At 37.1% G+C, this 18,032-nt stretch overlaps 1 gene segment (V, D, J or C); it reads left to right on the forward strand.

Moving 5' to 3' along the window:
* The first annotated feature begins 6,375 nt into the window (after window positions 1–6,375).
* On the forward strand, window positions 6,376–6,872 carry LOC128099586 (immunoglobulin kappa variable 1D-13-like). The segment is given in 2 exon segments: window positions 6,376–6,430; window positions 6,550–6,872. Coding segments are annotated over 2 exon segments (378 nt in total).
* Window positions 6,873–18,032: the final 11,160 nt, after the last annotated feature.

Below are 18,032 nucleotides of genomic sequence, written 5' to 3' on the forward strand. Positions count from 1 at the left end.
ACACAATAATAGTGGGAGACTTAATACCCCACTCTTACCAATGGACAGGTCATACAGACAGAAACTAAACAGAGAAATAACAGAAACAACAGATGATATGACTCAAATATACCTAACAGATATCTACAGAACATTTCACTCAAATACAAAATAAAATACCTTCTACTCAGGACCTCTTGGGACCTTCTCCATAATTGTCCATATACTTGGCCACAAAACATGTCTCAACAGACACACACAAAAAATGAAATAAACCACTGTATCTTATCAGACCATTATGTATTGAAGCTGGATTTCAACAACAACAGAAAGCCTATGGACTCATGTGAACTGTATAACTCTCTACTGAATGAACGCTAGGTCAAAGAAGAAATAAAGAAAGAAGTTAAAGACTTCCTAGAATTCAAGGAACTCACAACATACTCAAACTTATGGGACACTATGAAAGCAGTGCTAAGAGGAAAGCTGATAGCACTAAGCGCCTTCATGAAGAATTTAAAGAGATGTCACCCTAGGAACTTGGTAGCACACCTGAAAGCTGTAGGGCAAAAAGAAGCCAACACACCTACAAGAACTAGGCATTAGGAAATAATCAAACTGAGGGCTGAAATCAATAAAATAGAAACAAAGGGAAAATACAAATAATCAATGAAACAAAGTGTTGATTCTTGAAGAAAATAAAAAAATAGATTAAACCCTTATTCAAAATAACTAAAAGATAGAGACAGTATCCAATTCAACAAATTCAGAAAAAGTGGGCCATAACTACAGACACTGAGGAAATTCAGGCAATCATTAGGTCATAATTCAAAAACCTGTACTCCATAAAATTGGAAAATCTAAAAGAAATGGACAAATTTCTGATACTATTTACCAAAATTAAATCAAGATCAGATGAACAATTTAAATAGACTGATAACCCTTAAGGAAATAGGAGCAGCCATTAAAACCTCCCAATTAAAAAAATAACCCAGGGCCAAATGGTTTTAAGGTAGACTTTCAAGGAAGAGCTAATACCCTTACTCTTCAACTTATTCTACGAAACAGAAACAGAAGTAGCATTACAAAATTCTTTCTGTGAGGCAACCGTCACCTTGATACCCAAACTACACAAAGACTCAGCAAAGAAAGAATTAGAGACCAGTTTCCCTCATGAACTTTGATGTAATAATACTCAATAAAATACTGGCAAACAGAATCCAAGAACACATCAAAAAGTTCATCCACCGTGACCAAGTAGGTTTCATCCCAGAGACACAGGGATGGTTCAATATACAAAAATCTGTCAATGTAATCCACCATATAAACAAACTGAAAGAAAAAACCCCACATGATCATCTTGTTAAATGCTGAAAAAGTCATTGACAAAATCCAACACCTCTTCATGATAAAAGCCTTGGAGAATCAACCATATATGGGACATAAGAAAATATAATAAAAGCAATATACAGCAAGCTGATTGCTAACAACATCAGATTAAATGGAGAGAAACTCAAAGCAACTCCACTAAAATCTGGAACAATACAAGGTGTCTACTTTCTCCAAAATTCAATATAATACTTGAAGTTCTAGCCAGAGAAGAAAACAACTAAAGGAAAAAAGGGGATACAAATTGGAAAATAAGTCAAAGTATCACTGTTTGTAGATGAAATTGCAAACTTATATATAAGCAGTCCCAAAAACTCTACAAGGGAACTCTTACAACTTTTGTCAAGTGGTGGATACAAGATTAAAAATCAGTAAACTTCCTATATACAAATTATAAATGGGCTGAAAAAGAAATCAGAGAATCAATACCCTTGACCATAGCCTCAAATAATATAAAATGTCTTGGGGTAACTCTAACCAAGTAAATGAAAGACTTGTATGACAAGAATTTCAAATCTTTGAAAAAATGAAATTGGAGAAGATATCAGAAGATGGAAAGATCTCCTATGCTCATGGATTGGTAGGATTAACATAGTAATAATGACCCTCTTACTGAAAGAGATTCAACGGAATGCCATGAAAATCCTAAAACAATTCTTTACAGATCTTGAAAGAATTATATTCTGGCACAGCCCTATCTGAATGAAATGGCAGAAGTCATAAAGCCAGCACAGCTGCTTGACAAAGATCCAGCAAAGCTGAGCCACATGATGGCGACCTCAACACTTATCTAGATAATTGAACCTGATAGAAGAGAATATGGGAAACAGCCAAGAAAGAACTGGCACAGGAGATAACTTAAAAGAACATGAATAGCACAGACACAAAGATTGATAATTAACAAGTGGGACTTCATGAAAATGAAAGTCTTCTCTAAGGCAAAGGACACTCTCAAAATGGCAGCCTACAGAGTAGGAAAAGATCTTCTCCATTCCCACATCTGACAGTGGGCTGATTTCCAAAATATATAAACAACTCAAGAAACTAGGTACCAATAAACCAAATATTCCAATTAAAAATGGGGTAGCAAAACTGTACAATGGAAAAAAAGAAAGCATCTTCAATAAATGGTGCTGGCATAACTGGATGTCAACATGTAGAAGATTGAAAATAGATCCATAACTATCACCATACACAAAACTCAAATCCAAGTGGCTAAAAGACCTCAACATAAATCCAGCTACACTGAACCTAAAAGAGGAGAAAGTAGGAAATAGCCTAGAATGCATTGGCACAGGAGACCACTTCCTAAATATAACACCAGTAGCACAGACACTGAGAGCAACAATTAAGAAATGGAACCTCCTGAAACTAAGAAGCTTCTGTAAGGCAAAGGACACAGTAAATAAGACAAATTGACAGCTTACAGAATGAGAAAAGATCTTCACCACATCTGACAGAGGGCTAATCTCCAAAATATATAAAGAACTTAAGGAATTAGACAGTAAAAGACCAAACAATCAGAATAAAAAATGGGCTACAGAGCTAAACAGAGAATTCTCAGCAGAAGAATTTCAAATGGTGTAAAGACATTTAAGGAATTGTACAATATCCTTAGTCATCAGGGAAAAGCAAATCAGAATGACTCTGAGATACCATCTTACACCTATCAGAATGGCTAAGATCAAATCACTGATGCCAACTTATGTTGGAGAGGATGTGCAACAATGGGAATACTCCTCCACTGTTGGTGGGAATGCAAACTTGTACAGCCACTTTGGAAATCAGTATGGCGGTTTCTCAGAAAATTGGAAGGCAATCTACCTCAAGACCGAGCTATACCACTCTTGGTCATACACCCAAGCTATGCTCATGTATACCACAAGGACATTTGCTCAACTATGTTCATAGCAGCATTATTTGTAATAACCAGAGCCTGAAAACAACCTGAAGAATGGATAAAGAAAATGTAGTATATATACACAATGGAGAATTACTCAGCTGTAAAAAACAGTGACATGAGGTTTTCAGGCAAATGGATGGAACTAGAAAATATCATCCAGAGTGAGGTAACCCAGACTCAGAAAGACAAGTATGGTATGTGCTCACTCATAAGTGGATACTAGATGTAAAGCAAAGGATAATCAGACTACAACCCACAGCTCCAGAGAGGCTAGCTAACAAGGAGGACCCTAAGAGAAATGTATGGATCACCTCGAGAAAGCGAAACAGAGGATATCCCAATGAATAAACTGGGGATGGGAGGGCAATAGAGGTTAGGGGATGGGGGATGCGAACATGAGGGAACATGATGGTTTAGCAAGGGGAGGAACAGAGTGGGAAAGCAATGAGACACCTTGATAGAGGGAGACATTATGGGGTAAGGGAGAAACCTAGTGCTAGGGATAGTCCCAGAAATCCACAAGGACGACCCCAGATTAGACTACTAGCAACAACAGTGAGGGTGCCTGAACTGGCCTACCCTGGTAATCAGATTGGAGAATACCCTAACTGTCACCATAGAGCCTTCATCCAGTAACTGATGGAAGCAGATGCAGAGATCCACAACCACGCACCAGCCCGAGCTCCAGCGGTCCAGTCAAAGAAAGAGAAGAGGGTATGAGCAAAGGGGGTGGGTGGGTGGGGCAAAAACATGATGGGGAAATCCACAAAGACAACTGAACCAAGCTCAAAAGAACTCACAAACTTGAAACCAACAGCTGTGGAACCTGCATGGGACTGGACTAGACCCTCTGCATATGGGAGACAGTTGTGTAGCTGGATCTGTTTGAGGGGTCCCAGGCAATGTTATCAAGATCTATCCTTAGTGCATGAGCAGGCTTTCTGGATCCCATTACCTATGTTTGGACACCTTGCTCACCCCTGATAAAGCAGGGAGTGTCTTGGTCCTGCCTCAACTGAATGTTCCAAGCTTGGCTGTTCCCCCATGGGAGAACTTATCTTGTTGGAGGAGGGAATGAAGGGTAGGGGAGGAAGGCGGGGGTTGGAGGGATAGCAGGAGGAGGGATGAGAGGTGGATCTGTGGTTGGTATGCATAATTTATAAAAAAAATTAAAAATGGAAGAGGCATGGAGGGGAAAGTCAGAAGACAGGGGACATGAGGGAGAGGAGAGAGTTGAACCAGTGATTGGGATGTAAAGTAAATAATAAAAAACAAAAAAGGTTGTATTATCTATAAAGTCTTCCATAATACAACAATGTAGTACTAGATTTATCTTCCTAAAATGAAAACAAATTCTGGAAGAGTGAGTTAATGATTTAGTAGCCTGTGATCTACTGTAATTCCACTGAAAATATTCTCCTTATTTATTGTTAACAATTAAATATTGTGTCAACTAGTGCTATGTTCCCTACAAATTTAGAAAATAGTCTCAAAAATGTCTTTAGTAGAGTAGAACCTTTATAGAAGAAATACATCCTCTGGAGACAAATTTGGATTGTCCTGGTCTAGCCTGTGACACTTAGGGCACAAGCCTGTACTGAGTTGCTGAGATAAACAATTTGGCAGCTCTACCTAGATCTGATGATCTTCTGCTCTTTGGCATGTGTCCAAAGCACAATCCACTGCTACAAGGACTAATTAATTGGCTGGTAACACAATGGGTATGTGTTGGCCCAGACAGAACATGGCATGATCATGATAACTCCCTCTCAATTCCCAAGGACTACTATAGGAAATTAAATGTGACACTGTGATCAGTGTTGCCTAATTCACTTGGAAAGTCCTTGTTCACTGTGCTTAATTTTGTTGACATTTATAATGTATCCAATCCCAGGTGCCAGATGGACCCAGTTCCGTCCTCTGTTTCTGCACAGAGTCACCATCATTTGCTAGCCAATCAAAATATTAGCAACAATTGGAAGTATCACCTAGCAAAAACTTAGTGAAATGCTTAAATTCCTGATCTACTGTAATTCAGCTTGTAGTTGGGAGACTGAGACACACATGCAGACTGACTATCCCTGAATCAGGATGGTGTCTCCAGTTACTGCTCAAGACATAGCAGAGAGACATATATTGAGTAATAATGTTTTCTGTTGTGGTATTCAAGTCTGTCATTACTATGCTGAGGAATTCTGGAAACAGTAGCAAATGACAGAAAGTAGCCAAATATGGAGGATCCTAAACTGAGAAAAGGGTGAAATCCATATAAATCTGGGGGGTATGAAAGTACTTCCATGTTCAGATGGAGTCAGAAGTTCAAGTAACACAAGTTGTTGGGATCAAAGTGCTATGTGTACTTCTTCTCTTTGTACTGTAGTAAGCATGGTTAAGTCTGCTAAATTTTATGTTTCAATTCACTAAAAGAGGTTTTGTAAATTATTATTTTAATTTTAAAAAATGATTACTCCAAAAACACAAACACTTCTCAGGGAGAGCACACAGTGGTTTTGTTTTGTTTTTGTTTGTTTGTTTGTTTTTTTGTTTGACTTTGCTAGATGGGGTTTTACTAGCTTTGGTTGTCCTGGAACTCACTCTGCAGAACAGGCTATCCTTGTCCTCAGATCCACCTGCTTTTGCCAGTCAAGTGCTGGGATTAAAGTCATGCATCACTACTACCCAGCCTTAATATTTTTTTAATCTATAAGAATTATTTAAATATGTTGAAGATTTAATATAGTCCCTTCTTTGTTGCATATTCCTTGACAGTCAGATATTTGTTTATATTACCACTAATATATCTTTGAAATATATTATTTAAAATAGAGCTTAGGTATAGTAGAAATTTTCAAATAACTTACAAAATGTCACCTATAATTTTAAAACTTAAAAAAGAAATACAGTCTCTGTGGGCATATGTGTGGTCTGACCTCGGGTATGTGGGGACATAGGACTTATGCTCAGTTACTGAGATAAGCAAGCCTTGCAGCTGTGCCCATCCTAACTGGTTCCCAGTGATTTGCATGCACTCACTGCACAGCCTTGAGGACTTCTTCATATACCAGTCACACCCTGTGCAGTTGTCACTGCAGTCAGGACTCAGCATGGACATGAGGGCCCCTGCTCAGCTCCTCGGGCTCCTGCTGCTCTGGTTTCCAGGTAAAAATACTAAAATGGGAATTTCACTGTTACACTGTAATTATTATTGACTGGAATTTGGGGAAGGTCCTCTCTTATCAGCTTAACTATGTGGCTCTTTATTATGTCTCCATTATTAGGTGCCAGATGTGACATCCAGTTGACCCAGTCTCCATCCTCTCTGTCTGCCTCTCTGGGAGACAGAGTCACTATCACATGTCGGGCCAGTCAGGGCATTAGCAATTATTTAAACTGGTACCAGCAGAAACCAGGGAAAGCTCCTAAACTCCTGATCTATTACACCAATAGTTTGGTAGAAGGGGTCCCATCGAGGTTCAGTGGCAGTGGGTCTGGGGCAGATTATTCTCTCACCATCAGCAGCCTGGAGTCTGAAGACATTACAGCTTATTACTGTCAACAGTATGCTCAGTATCCTCCCACAGTGATGCAAGCCATAACCTAAACCTCTATGGAAGCAGAAGTGAGAGGCTGGGCTGTCCAAATGTTCCTCCTCATGAGTCATTCACTGAAACTGTTTCTTAGCTGTCACAGAATTTTTAGCAAAGCTCAAATAGAGAGACATTTGTTTTTGTAGATCTGATGTGTTGTAGTTTTGGAGAACTAGAGAGAGACTCAACAGCCTTCTCTTTATCATAACGATCTTTCTTTCTCTTCATCTCCAGCACTACAGAATACCAATAGATTTTCTGTCTTAACAGCGGACACAGTCTTTCCCTGTGAGGAATCTGTGTTGGATCACCTATTGGGACTCATATAGTACAGTGGAAGCTGCTGTGACCATTCCAGCACAATTCTTTAAAAAGAGAAAATAAACTTCTAATCTCCAATATTTAAACAGGAGGGAAACATTACTGAGAGAAGCTAACAGTTTAAAGGTTTCCTAGCTTTCTCAAAAAGAAAACTAGAGCCCATGTGTCAGAGAATGATAAGGCTGCCTAACCATGATCCTCTGCTTTGTTCTGAAATCCTAGTAGTGGGGTATTGATGCTCTCAGCTGTCTGCAGCACTCACTTAGAATTCTGATGGCTCCTATGTCCACTGTCCTGATTACAAGTATCAAACAAGACTGAAAAACACTCATATGACTTTTAATCACACTGTGTGAAGTGGAATATAGATCTGTTTATATGACATCACAGGGAGAAAACGGTTGTCTTAAATAGGATCCCGTAAGTGGTATTAATGATTAATTGATATTCATAGCTTAGCTTTAGAAACTACAGAGATCTATACTCCATTCTGTTGTTATTTTAGATACTGTGTGTGGATAAGATCTATTTCCTGTCTCATTGTGTGGTTCCGTCCTTCTGCTTGTCTATCTGTGTACCAACAGTATGCAAAGACTTAATTACTGTAGGTTAATACAAGAGAGAGCAATCAAGTTATAAAACATAATGCCACTTTTCCAGCCTTCTGATTTTCTTAGTGATGATGTCCCTTGACTTTCTACATGAATTCTAAACTGAGTTTATCAACTTTAGAAACTCTTTTAGGAATATGAATTGCATTACATTGCCTGACTCTGCAAATTGGAGAAGAAATACATTTAAAAGTGGTTCATGGAGCTGGAAGAATGTCCAGTGGTAAAAAGCAGCTGATGCTCTTAAAGATGGCCTGTGTTTGACTCTCAGCACCCACATGGTGACTCCTAGCTATCTTTAACTTCAGTTCCAGGGTCTTCTGCACCCTCTCTGGCCTCTGAGGACACCAGACATGCACACATTTTGCTTGCAAACATATAGTTAAAATGCTCATTAATATTAAAATATTTTTATAAAGTGGTTCACATTATGAACACAGATATATTCTCTTTTCACTTGTATGCCCATAAGAGCAAGAAGATCACAGTATGAACATTTATTACTTTCAATGTTTCAATCTCAGTGAATAATTACTATTTTAATTCCTTAACTATTTTCAAAGATAGAACTATGAGGTAGCCATCATGATAGCTATGATGCTTATAATAGAAAAAAACTCCAGATAACACTGTTTTAAGCTAGGAAACCTCAGATTCTGGGACTTCAAGTGCACACATGTGTATAGAGAGACATATAGATAGATAGATAGATAGATAGATAGATAGATAGATAGATAGATAGATGATAGATAGATAGATAGATAGATAGATAGATAGATAGATAGATAATCTCTATCTACCTGCCTATCCAACTATCCACCCATAATAAAAAAGACTGTTAATGCATAGAAAAATAGCCCAAGTTATTATATTCTATTTTGCTGTATATTGTTATCTTACTCAATTTTATGTCATGTAAGTACCTTGCTATGACTCTTTAGATTCATTAAGGAGATTAATGAATGTGGGGGATGATGGTTATTTAGTGGCTTCTGACCTATGACACTATGGATAATCAAGGACAGTTGAATGGAAGAGAAAAGGGAATAAAGAGCACTTGAATTCTTAGAAGAGACAAGAAGAGCTAGAAAAATGCCTCCACCATTAAGAGCACTGTCTGTTCTTGCTGTGGACATGGGTTCACTTCCCAGCATGTATCTGGTGGTTCACAACCATTTGTAACTCCAGTTCCAGGGAAATCTAATGACGTCTGATTACCTTGGACATAGGTAGGCACTGTCATGCATAAATGCACGAAAAACACTCTTATCCACAAATGAAAACAAAGCATCTTAAAAAAACAAAGAAAGCTGAACATCAAAAAGCTGACAGAATACAGAGTAGAAAGTGGGAAATAATCTGCAACTCAAACAAGAATGAGAACTCTATTTGTGGGATTCAGTACTGGGAGCACTACAGGCTAAAACAAGCAGCCCTGGTGAGAACAAACTGTCATTTTTACACACAGAAAAAGCTCACAGCTCTTTTCATCTTTGGCACCATTGATGGCATTTAATGTTTCAGTAGTTTTTAAATGCAGGCTGACCTTCAAGGAGAAGTTGATTCTATCACTCTTTTTAATCTTAGAGACTGAGCTAGTCTATAGACCTGGAAACAAGCAACAGGAACAATTCAGGGAGCCAGAAGCAACCTCTACTGATTTTCTCATGGATAGTAAGAAGGCTAGATGAGGACATGCTGATAATTAATTAGTGGAAGCAGTGGGGATCAGTTCATGGATGACACAGAGGTCAGCGACCTCATACACATTGGAAAAGATCAAATACTATCATTTGAGAAGGACAACAGACACCAACAATCTTAGTCTAATGAACTGCTTGCCCTCTTCTGCTCCACACCAGTGGTGTATTGTCTGTAGGGATATTAACACAAGTACAGCAAATCACTTAATTCTGGAAATATCCTCTCTCCTACAGGGTAGTGTGCTGATAAGCAAGATCTGAAAGGATTGAGACTTAAGGCACATTTCCAGATTCACTGAGATACACTAATCCATTCTATAATTTATTAACTGAATTTGCACTCCTACTCCTGTGGACTGGCTGTGGTGTGTGTGTGTGTTTCAGACCGTGGGTGTGAATAAATTGTCTAAAGTGAATGCTATGCTGAGCAGACTTTTGACTGACCAGAGCTCAGTAACAACTCCCCTGATGAAAAAAATAGTACATTTTTAGTACTATTTAGTACATTACTCTCAAACCTCAAAGATTCCATTTAGAGAACTGGGGGAAAATCTACCTCAAATTTTTTGTGGTTTTAATTTTTTCTATATTCTTTTTTTCTTTTAAATATATTTAATATTGTTTTTACCTCTTTATTGCTATCCTTTAGAAAGATAAGAAGTCATGTGGAAGCTCTGCCTCTGGTAGAACTCATACTGAACCAAGAAAAGTCCAGCTCAACTCATCTGTCTCCAGTTATTCTGTATCCCGGGTAAAGGCAAATTTTGATTGTTCTACAAGTTTATGTAAACTCAGTGTTGAGTTCATCATCATTCTAACTCAGCTTTGCAAGCACAGAATCCAAATCCCAATGTAAATCAATGAGCCTTTTTGTGCAATACAACAAGTGATCTAGATTTCAATGGTGACTTTTCTGTTTTATTTCCAATCTCAGACAGCAGATAAGCTTTATTTACACGCATCATTCTCTCTGTGTTGAAGAAAGAGCCACTGTCACCTGCAGGGCCACTCAGAGTGTCAGCAGCTACTTGCCATGGTACCCCCATGTCCATGCTCTTAGTTTCCTCATCAAAGATGCAAGCACAAGGGTCAATGAAGTCCTAGCCTGCTTCTGTGGTTGTGGGTCTGGTACAGCTTTCACTCTCACAATCAGTAGCCTGGAACTTGAAGATACTACAGTCTATCATTGTTATTAGTATGGTCAAGGATATTACACAGTGATTAAACATGAAACAAAACTTCCACATGAATGTTGTTTACCTCTGTTACAGTTGCTTCCTTTTTGAACAACAGCTGCCCTGCTCACTCTTCACTTTTAGCTATTCTTATCTATTTTGCTGTCTTGTTTCTGAAGAACGATTTGCTGACAATATTTTTTCTGTCATCCCTGGATGTTTTAATCAGACATATTTGAATAGATAACTTTGAAGGTAGTCATGCCATGGCGATGTGAAGCCTTAACAGCAAAGAAGAAATACAAGAAAGCAAGATGGAAACTATCATTATTCATAGGTGAAAAATTTTTGTACAGGAAAAATGGAAATTAGTCTATAATTAAATTACTAGACTCAACAACAGAATATCAAGTCTTTGCATTCAAATTTATGAATAATAAGGTATTCACGCTGAAGAATTTTTATTACAAACTCTTAGAAACTTCTACCAACATCTCCAAGTAAATTAAGATGGCCATTGTATCTGCTAGGATCTAATGGTAAAACTACCCCTTCCACCTTATAGCTAACTATTGTTCAGCTCAATCAAACTGTCATCTTGGGCAAGCCTAACATTCCCAGTTTTGGCTGAAACTTAAAATTCACAAACACATCTAACAGGACACCGAAGCCTGGAAGCTATTATTTTTTCTGAGTAAAGAGCTATTAGTTTGTGTTTTACGATGATGATATAGTGTTTCTCTAAAATCACAGCAGTTGACATTGTGACTCCTGATTAAAAAACTTCACAAATTCCAGATCTAATCAAGACATTATCCTTATATAACAAATGTGCTGCAGGTTGGTTAATGGGACAAGTGAAATGCCATTACTCAAAACTTAAACATGTGGAGTTGTCCTCTTCTGATCGATTTTGAATCCAATTGGGTCTTTGAGATGATGTGACACATCAATCAATCCTATGTACTAGGTATGAGTTGCCCACATAATACTCTGAGTAATTCTCAGTGGTAAGATATACAAGATACAATATTTGTTTTTGTTTTCTTTTTAAATCTGGCAGAAGTTAAAGGGACATTTTTGACATCTGGATATCTGAAATTCTTCTCCAGTGGGACAAGTCCACAAATTTTAGATTTCTGTACCAACTTCTAGAGAATGTAAGTCTAAGACATAGGAATCCTTGCAGTTTTTAATTCATTCATTTCAAATAACATAGTATTATTATCATGCTGCATGGTGGAATTCTTTATGAAATGCTCAGTTAATCACTTATTTGCCAGCCCATAATGTGAGAAACTGCAAGGAATTCCACATAAGCCTGCAACAGGTCAAGTATATCAGGTGCTTTTCTTTCAAAGAGGTGCACATTCATTAAAGACTGCATTAGATTGTTCATTATGCTCAAACTTCCTCTATCTGGAGAAGCATGCACTCTGTCTGGAGAACCATGTCTATCACATTTGGCATTGACCAGCAAAGGGACACACTGTAAACTCAGAGAAGGGACCAGGAAGGTGGTCTTATTTCCTCATACTCTTTTTAAACTGAAATAGCTCAAATTCATTTACATAATTGTAACTATGCAGAAATACTTGTAGATGTCAGAATAACTTCACAATGTAAAATGACTTCTTCTCAGTTTATAGCAAATAATTCATGTATGAATATGTATTATGTATTATTTGTCTAATTTGGATATTTTAATGCATTTAATTGTTCTCTTATATACTAAACTCTCTGTACCAAAAAATCAATTTATAAAACATAAATAACTAAATAAATAATTAATCAGTAGTGATATTATAGATCCTCTGATCCAGCTTTTTTGGAGGGCTAGATTTGAACTGGTGTCTCAACTAATAACCAATTCTTGTCAAATTTATTTTAGCATTTCCATGGGTCCTATTTGGTTGACAAACGTTTCTCTCTTTCTGACAACATTATGTATTATAATATTACCCTTCTTATTTGAGAGAGAAACTTTAGCACTTTTTAAACATTGACTGCTTTCTCTGGGATGATTAATAGTCTAGGTTTAAAGGGTATTAATGTGAAGTAGGCAGTGATTTACTTGTGGTTCCTACTACCAGAGTGGCCTCATGTAGAGTAGGAGTCTTTACCTGCAAATATTTCCATGGAGAAATCTCTCCTCTCTCATCTGGGATATAGGATTTCTTTCTTTCCTTTTTTTTCTTCCTTCCTTCCCTCCCTCCCTCCCTCCCCTTCCCTCCCTCCCTCCCTCCCTCCCTCCCTCCCTCCTTTCTTTCTTTCTTTCTTTCTTTCTTTCTTCCTTTCTTTCTTTCTTTCTTTCTTTCTTTTTCTGTATTTTTCGAACAAATGTTGTCAGGAAAACTGACCAGTAACAAGCAACTTACTAAACACCAAACTAAGGATTTAAACTTAAGATATATAATTATGAAATACTAAAAGAATAAAAAGTTGAAATGCTTCAGAACATTATATTTTCTCACACAAGATTTTAAAAGCACAAGGAGAGCTTTATGTTTCCTTCCCTCCTCTCCTATTCTTTTTAATGCATGTCTTTTCTAGACTGCCTCAGCATGTGTCCTGGACATCTCTTCCCATCTTGAAGTTACCTGCAAATACCCAGAGAAAGGAGTTTGCAGGGGTTGAGGATTTAGCTCAGTGGTAGAGCACTTGCCTAACAAGCACAAGGCCCTGGGTTGGATCCTGAGCTCAAAAAAAAAAAAAAAAAAGGAGTTTGCTGTTCTGACTTGGCCTTTGAAGGTAATCATTGAACATCTCTTCTTCTTTCTGCTCTGGTGTCATTAATCACAGAATTCCCTAGAATGAGTTGATATTTATGATGGCCAAATAAACATGCCCCCAGCTGAGTCACCGATAATTCAATCAAAGCTTCTGTGCCTACTTCCATGTTCATTTTTTTTAAATAAAAAATAATTGGAATTTTTCTGAGAAGTGTGATCAAAACTATAATAAATTTGATGATCGGGGTCATATTAAATGAAACCAATGGTGCCAAAAAAGTGGGGGAGTACATGGGCTCCCAAATTTAACTGAGGCCTATTCCTTCACATGCTATAAAAAATTGGAGTACATGAATCAGAGGGAAGGCAATGGCTGAAGGGAACAGTCAGCTCTGGGAGTTTCTGGGTTAGGAAGAAAGAGGCTAGCTCAACTTGCACAAGGGGCACTCTGCATTCCCTAGTTATCATCACCTTACCTGTAAGTGTTCTAAGGACTCCCTCTATTCACTGAAGTCACAGCTTTGCTATTTCATGAGGATCACAAACCCTAGCCCTTTAATTTGGAGAGGATAGCTTTTATTCAGTTTGCAGTTTATAGTCCATCATTGGGTTAAGTCAAGGCAGGAATTCAGTGCAGAATCCTGTGAGCAAGAACTGAAGGTAGGATAATGGACTTCAACCTAAGACCATCTGTCCAGCCGTGATAGTACTCACTGTGGGCTGAGTCCTCCACATCAATCATTAATAAAGAACACACTTGCTCACAGGACAATCTAATGGACTTAATTCCATAAACAATTTCCCTCTTCTCAAATGTATCTATGTTTGTGTCAAGTCGACAAATATAACCAGTACACTTAGGCACTTGAGTGTGATTAGGTCTGCAAATGGACGGAAGAAGTAATACATACATTCTCCAAGATTGTAACTGCTTACCATCAGGCTTCTAGAATCCATTTTACACATAACACTGGAGAAATTATACAAGAATAAAAGAGGTTAGAGGATATATTATCAGTAGATATAAGAAGTACCGTGGGAAAGGGCTGTGAACACTGGATGAAAATAAAAAGGCAACAGATTTCAGGTAAACTTGGATAGAGCTTAATTTGCCATCACTTTCTCAGTATGACCACTAGGGGTTGCCATGAACACATGAGTCTTTTTATTGATGAGTAAAACACCTGTTCAAATGTTACACACTAAAACCTCTGCCCTTCCTTTCTTTTAATCAGGTAATTTTGGCTCATTGGTATTCTCTGATTAGAAGACAATATGCAGTATTATAATAGTCTCAGTAATACCCTGCAAGTGCTCTTGCACTGGTATGTGAAGCTTTCAGATGTCAGAAATGTCTTTTCAGATGATTCCTTCAGCAAAAACAGACAAATTTAAATATTGAGGAAGGGAATGCAAACTCCTCTTCCTTGTTCATTAAGTATATATAACATTTCATGACAATAAAAGGAAGAATAATTTAAATAATCTAAAGAATGTTGTTTAGATATAGATATTGAGTTCAGCATTAAAAATAAACTGTACAGTTTGGTGATATATTGTGTACCCTAATAAACTTGCCTGAGGATCAGAGGACAGAGCCAGCCACTAGATTAGACATAACGGTCAGGTAGAGGTGGCACACACTTTTAATCCCAGCACTTGAGATCTCAAGCCTTTGCTTGGGAAGCACATATGCTTTTAATCCCAGGAAGTGATATGGAAGGACAGAGAAAGGTTTATAAGGGGTGAGGAAACAGGAACTCACTCTCTTTAAACTGAGGATTTTGTAGAGGTAAGAACTAGTGGGTGGCTGTTCTGCTTCTCTGATCTTTCAGCTTTCACCATGATATCAGTACTATATTGACTAGATATGGAGAGAGTAGAAGGCTATGTCTTGTTCCTGAATTTAATGTAATTGCTTTGTGTTTCTCTCCATTTAATTTGACGTTGTCTGTTGGCTTGCCGTATATTACTTTAATATGTTTAGATATGTTCCTTGTATCCCTGATCTCTCCTGGACATTTATCATGAGGGACTGTAGGATTCTGTCTCAGACTTTTTCAGCATCTAATGAGTTGGCCATGTGTTTTGTTTGTTTGTTTGTTTTGTTTTGTTTTGTTTTTTGTCTTTCCATTTGTTTATATGGTGGATTACACTGACAGATTTTTGTATGTTGAAACATCCTTGTATCTCTGGGATGAATCCTACTTGATCATAGTAGATGATTTTTTTTATGTGTTCTTGAATTCGGTTTGTCAGTATTTTATGGAGGATTTTTGCCTCAATGTTGATGAGGGAGATTGGTCTGTAATTCTCTTCCTTTATTGTATCTTTGTATGGTTTGGGTATCAGGATAACAGTAGCCTCATAAAAAGAATTTGAAAATGTTCCATCTGTTTCTATTGTATGAGATAATTTGAGGAGTATTTCTGTTAGCTCTTCTTTAAAATTCTGGTAGAATTCTGCACTGAAACATCTGGCCCTGTGCTGTTTATGTTTGGGAGACTTTTAATGACTGCTTCTATTTTCCTTAGGGGTTATAGTTCTATTTAAACTGTTTACTTGGTCTTGATTTTTTGGGGGGGTATGTGATATCTACCAAGAAAATTGTCCATTTCTTTTATATTTATTATAAATATATTTATATTTATATATTTATTATATTATTATGTCTCCCTTTTCATTTCTGATTTTGTTAATTTGGGTATTTTCTCTCTGCTGTTTAGCTTGATTGGGTAAGGTTTTGTTTATCTTGTTGATTTTCTCAAAGAACCAACTCTTTGTTTCATTGATTCTTTGTATTGTTCTCTTTGTTTTTATTTTATTGCTTTCAGCCCAGAGTTTGATTATTTCCTGCTGTCTATTCCTCCTGGATGAGTTTGCTTCTTTTTGTTCTAAAACTCTCAGGTGTGCTGTTAAGTCTCTAGTATGAGATGTCTCCAAATTATTTATATAGGCACTCAGTGCTATGAACTTTCCTCTTAGCATAAGTTTTGGTATGTTGTGCATTCATTTTCATTGAATTCTGAACATCTTTAATTTCTTTCTTTACTTCTTCCTTGACCCAGTGGTAATTCAGTTGAGAGCTGTTCAGTTTTTCATGTTTGTAGTCTTTGTGTAGTTTGTATTGTTGAACTCTAACTTTAATCCAAGGTGATCCCAGAAAATACAGGGGGCTATACCAATTGTTTTTGTATCTTTTGAGATTTGCTTTGTGACTGAGTATGTCAATTTTTGAGAAGGTTCCATGAGGTGCTGAGAAAAAGGTATATTCTTTTGCGTTTGGGTGAAATATTCTGTAGATGTATGTTAAGTCCATTTGAGTCATAATGTCTGTTAGTTCCATTATTTCTGTTTATTTTCTTTCTGGATGACCTGTCCATTAGTGAGAGTGGGGTATAACTCTCCCACTATTAATGTGTGTGGTTCTATTGTGATTTAAATTTAGTAATGTTTCTTTTATAAATGCGGGTGTCCTTGCATTTGGGGCATAAATATTCCCAATTGAGACATCATTTTGGTGGATTTGTCCTTTAATAAATATGCCATGTCCTTCTCCATCTCTTTTAATTAATTTTGGTTGGAAGTCTGTTTTTTAGATACAGAATCACTACAAGAGCTTGCTTTTTGGGTGTGTTTGTTTAGAAAAACTTTTTCTAACCCTTTACTCTGAGGTAATGTCTATCTTTGATGTTGATGTGTGTTTCCTGTACACAGAAGGATGGATCATGTTTTCACATCCATTCTGTTAGCCTATGTTTTTGTTGGTGAATTGTTTGTTTAGATTAGGAGATATTAATGACCAGTGACTGTTAATGCCTGTTGTTTTGTTGTTGTTGGTAGTTTGTGTGTGTGTGTGTTTTCCTTCTTTGTATTTTGCTGATGTGAGATTATCTGTTGGTCATGTTTTCATGGGTGCAACTATCTTCCTTTGGTGAAAGTATTCCTTCTAGTACTTTTTGTAGGGCTGGATTTGTGGATAGGTGTTGTTTAAATCTGGTTTTGTCATGAAATATCTTGTTTTCTCTGTCTATCATGATTTAAAGTTTTGCTGGGTATAGTAGTCTGGGCTGGCATCTTTGGTATCTCAGTTTTTGCAGAATATCTGATTAGAACCTCTGGCTTTTAGAGTCCCCATTGAGAAATTGGGTGTAATTCTCATAGGTCTGCCTTTATGTGTTAATTGGCCCTTTTCTGTTGAAGCTCTTAATATTCATTTTTTATTCTGCATGTGTAGTGTTTTGGGTATTATGTGGCAAGGAGATTTTGTTTTGGTCAGTCTATCTGATCAATGAATCTATTTCCTCTATAGTATGTTCAACACCTGAAATTCTCTCTATATTCTCTTGTATTCTGTTGGTGATGTTTGTATCTGTCATTCCTGTTCACTTACCCAGATTATCCATTTCCAGTATTCCCTTGGTTTGTGTTTTCTTTATTGCTTCTATTACAATTTTCAAGTCTTGAACTGTTTCCTTCACATGTTTGATTGTTTTCTCCTTGGCTACCTTTAAGGGATTTATTGATTTCTTTGAAATTTTTATTTGTATTTTCTTCAATTTCTTTAAGGGAATTTTTTCATTTCATCTAAGGGCCTCTATTATCTTCATAAAATTATTTTTAAGGTTGTTT

The sequence above is a fragment of the Peromyscus californicus genome, unplaced genomic scaffold (assembly GCF_007827085.1).
Source record: "Peromyscus californicus insignis strain IS unplaced genomic scaffold, ASM782708v3 Scaffold_6__1_contigs__length_162567912, whole genome shotgun sequence".
NCBI classification, from domain to species: Eukaryota; Metazoa; Chordata; class Mammalia; order Rodentia; family Cricetidae; genus Peromyscus; species Peromyscus californicus.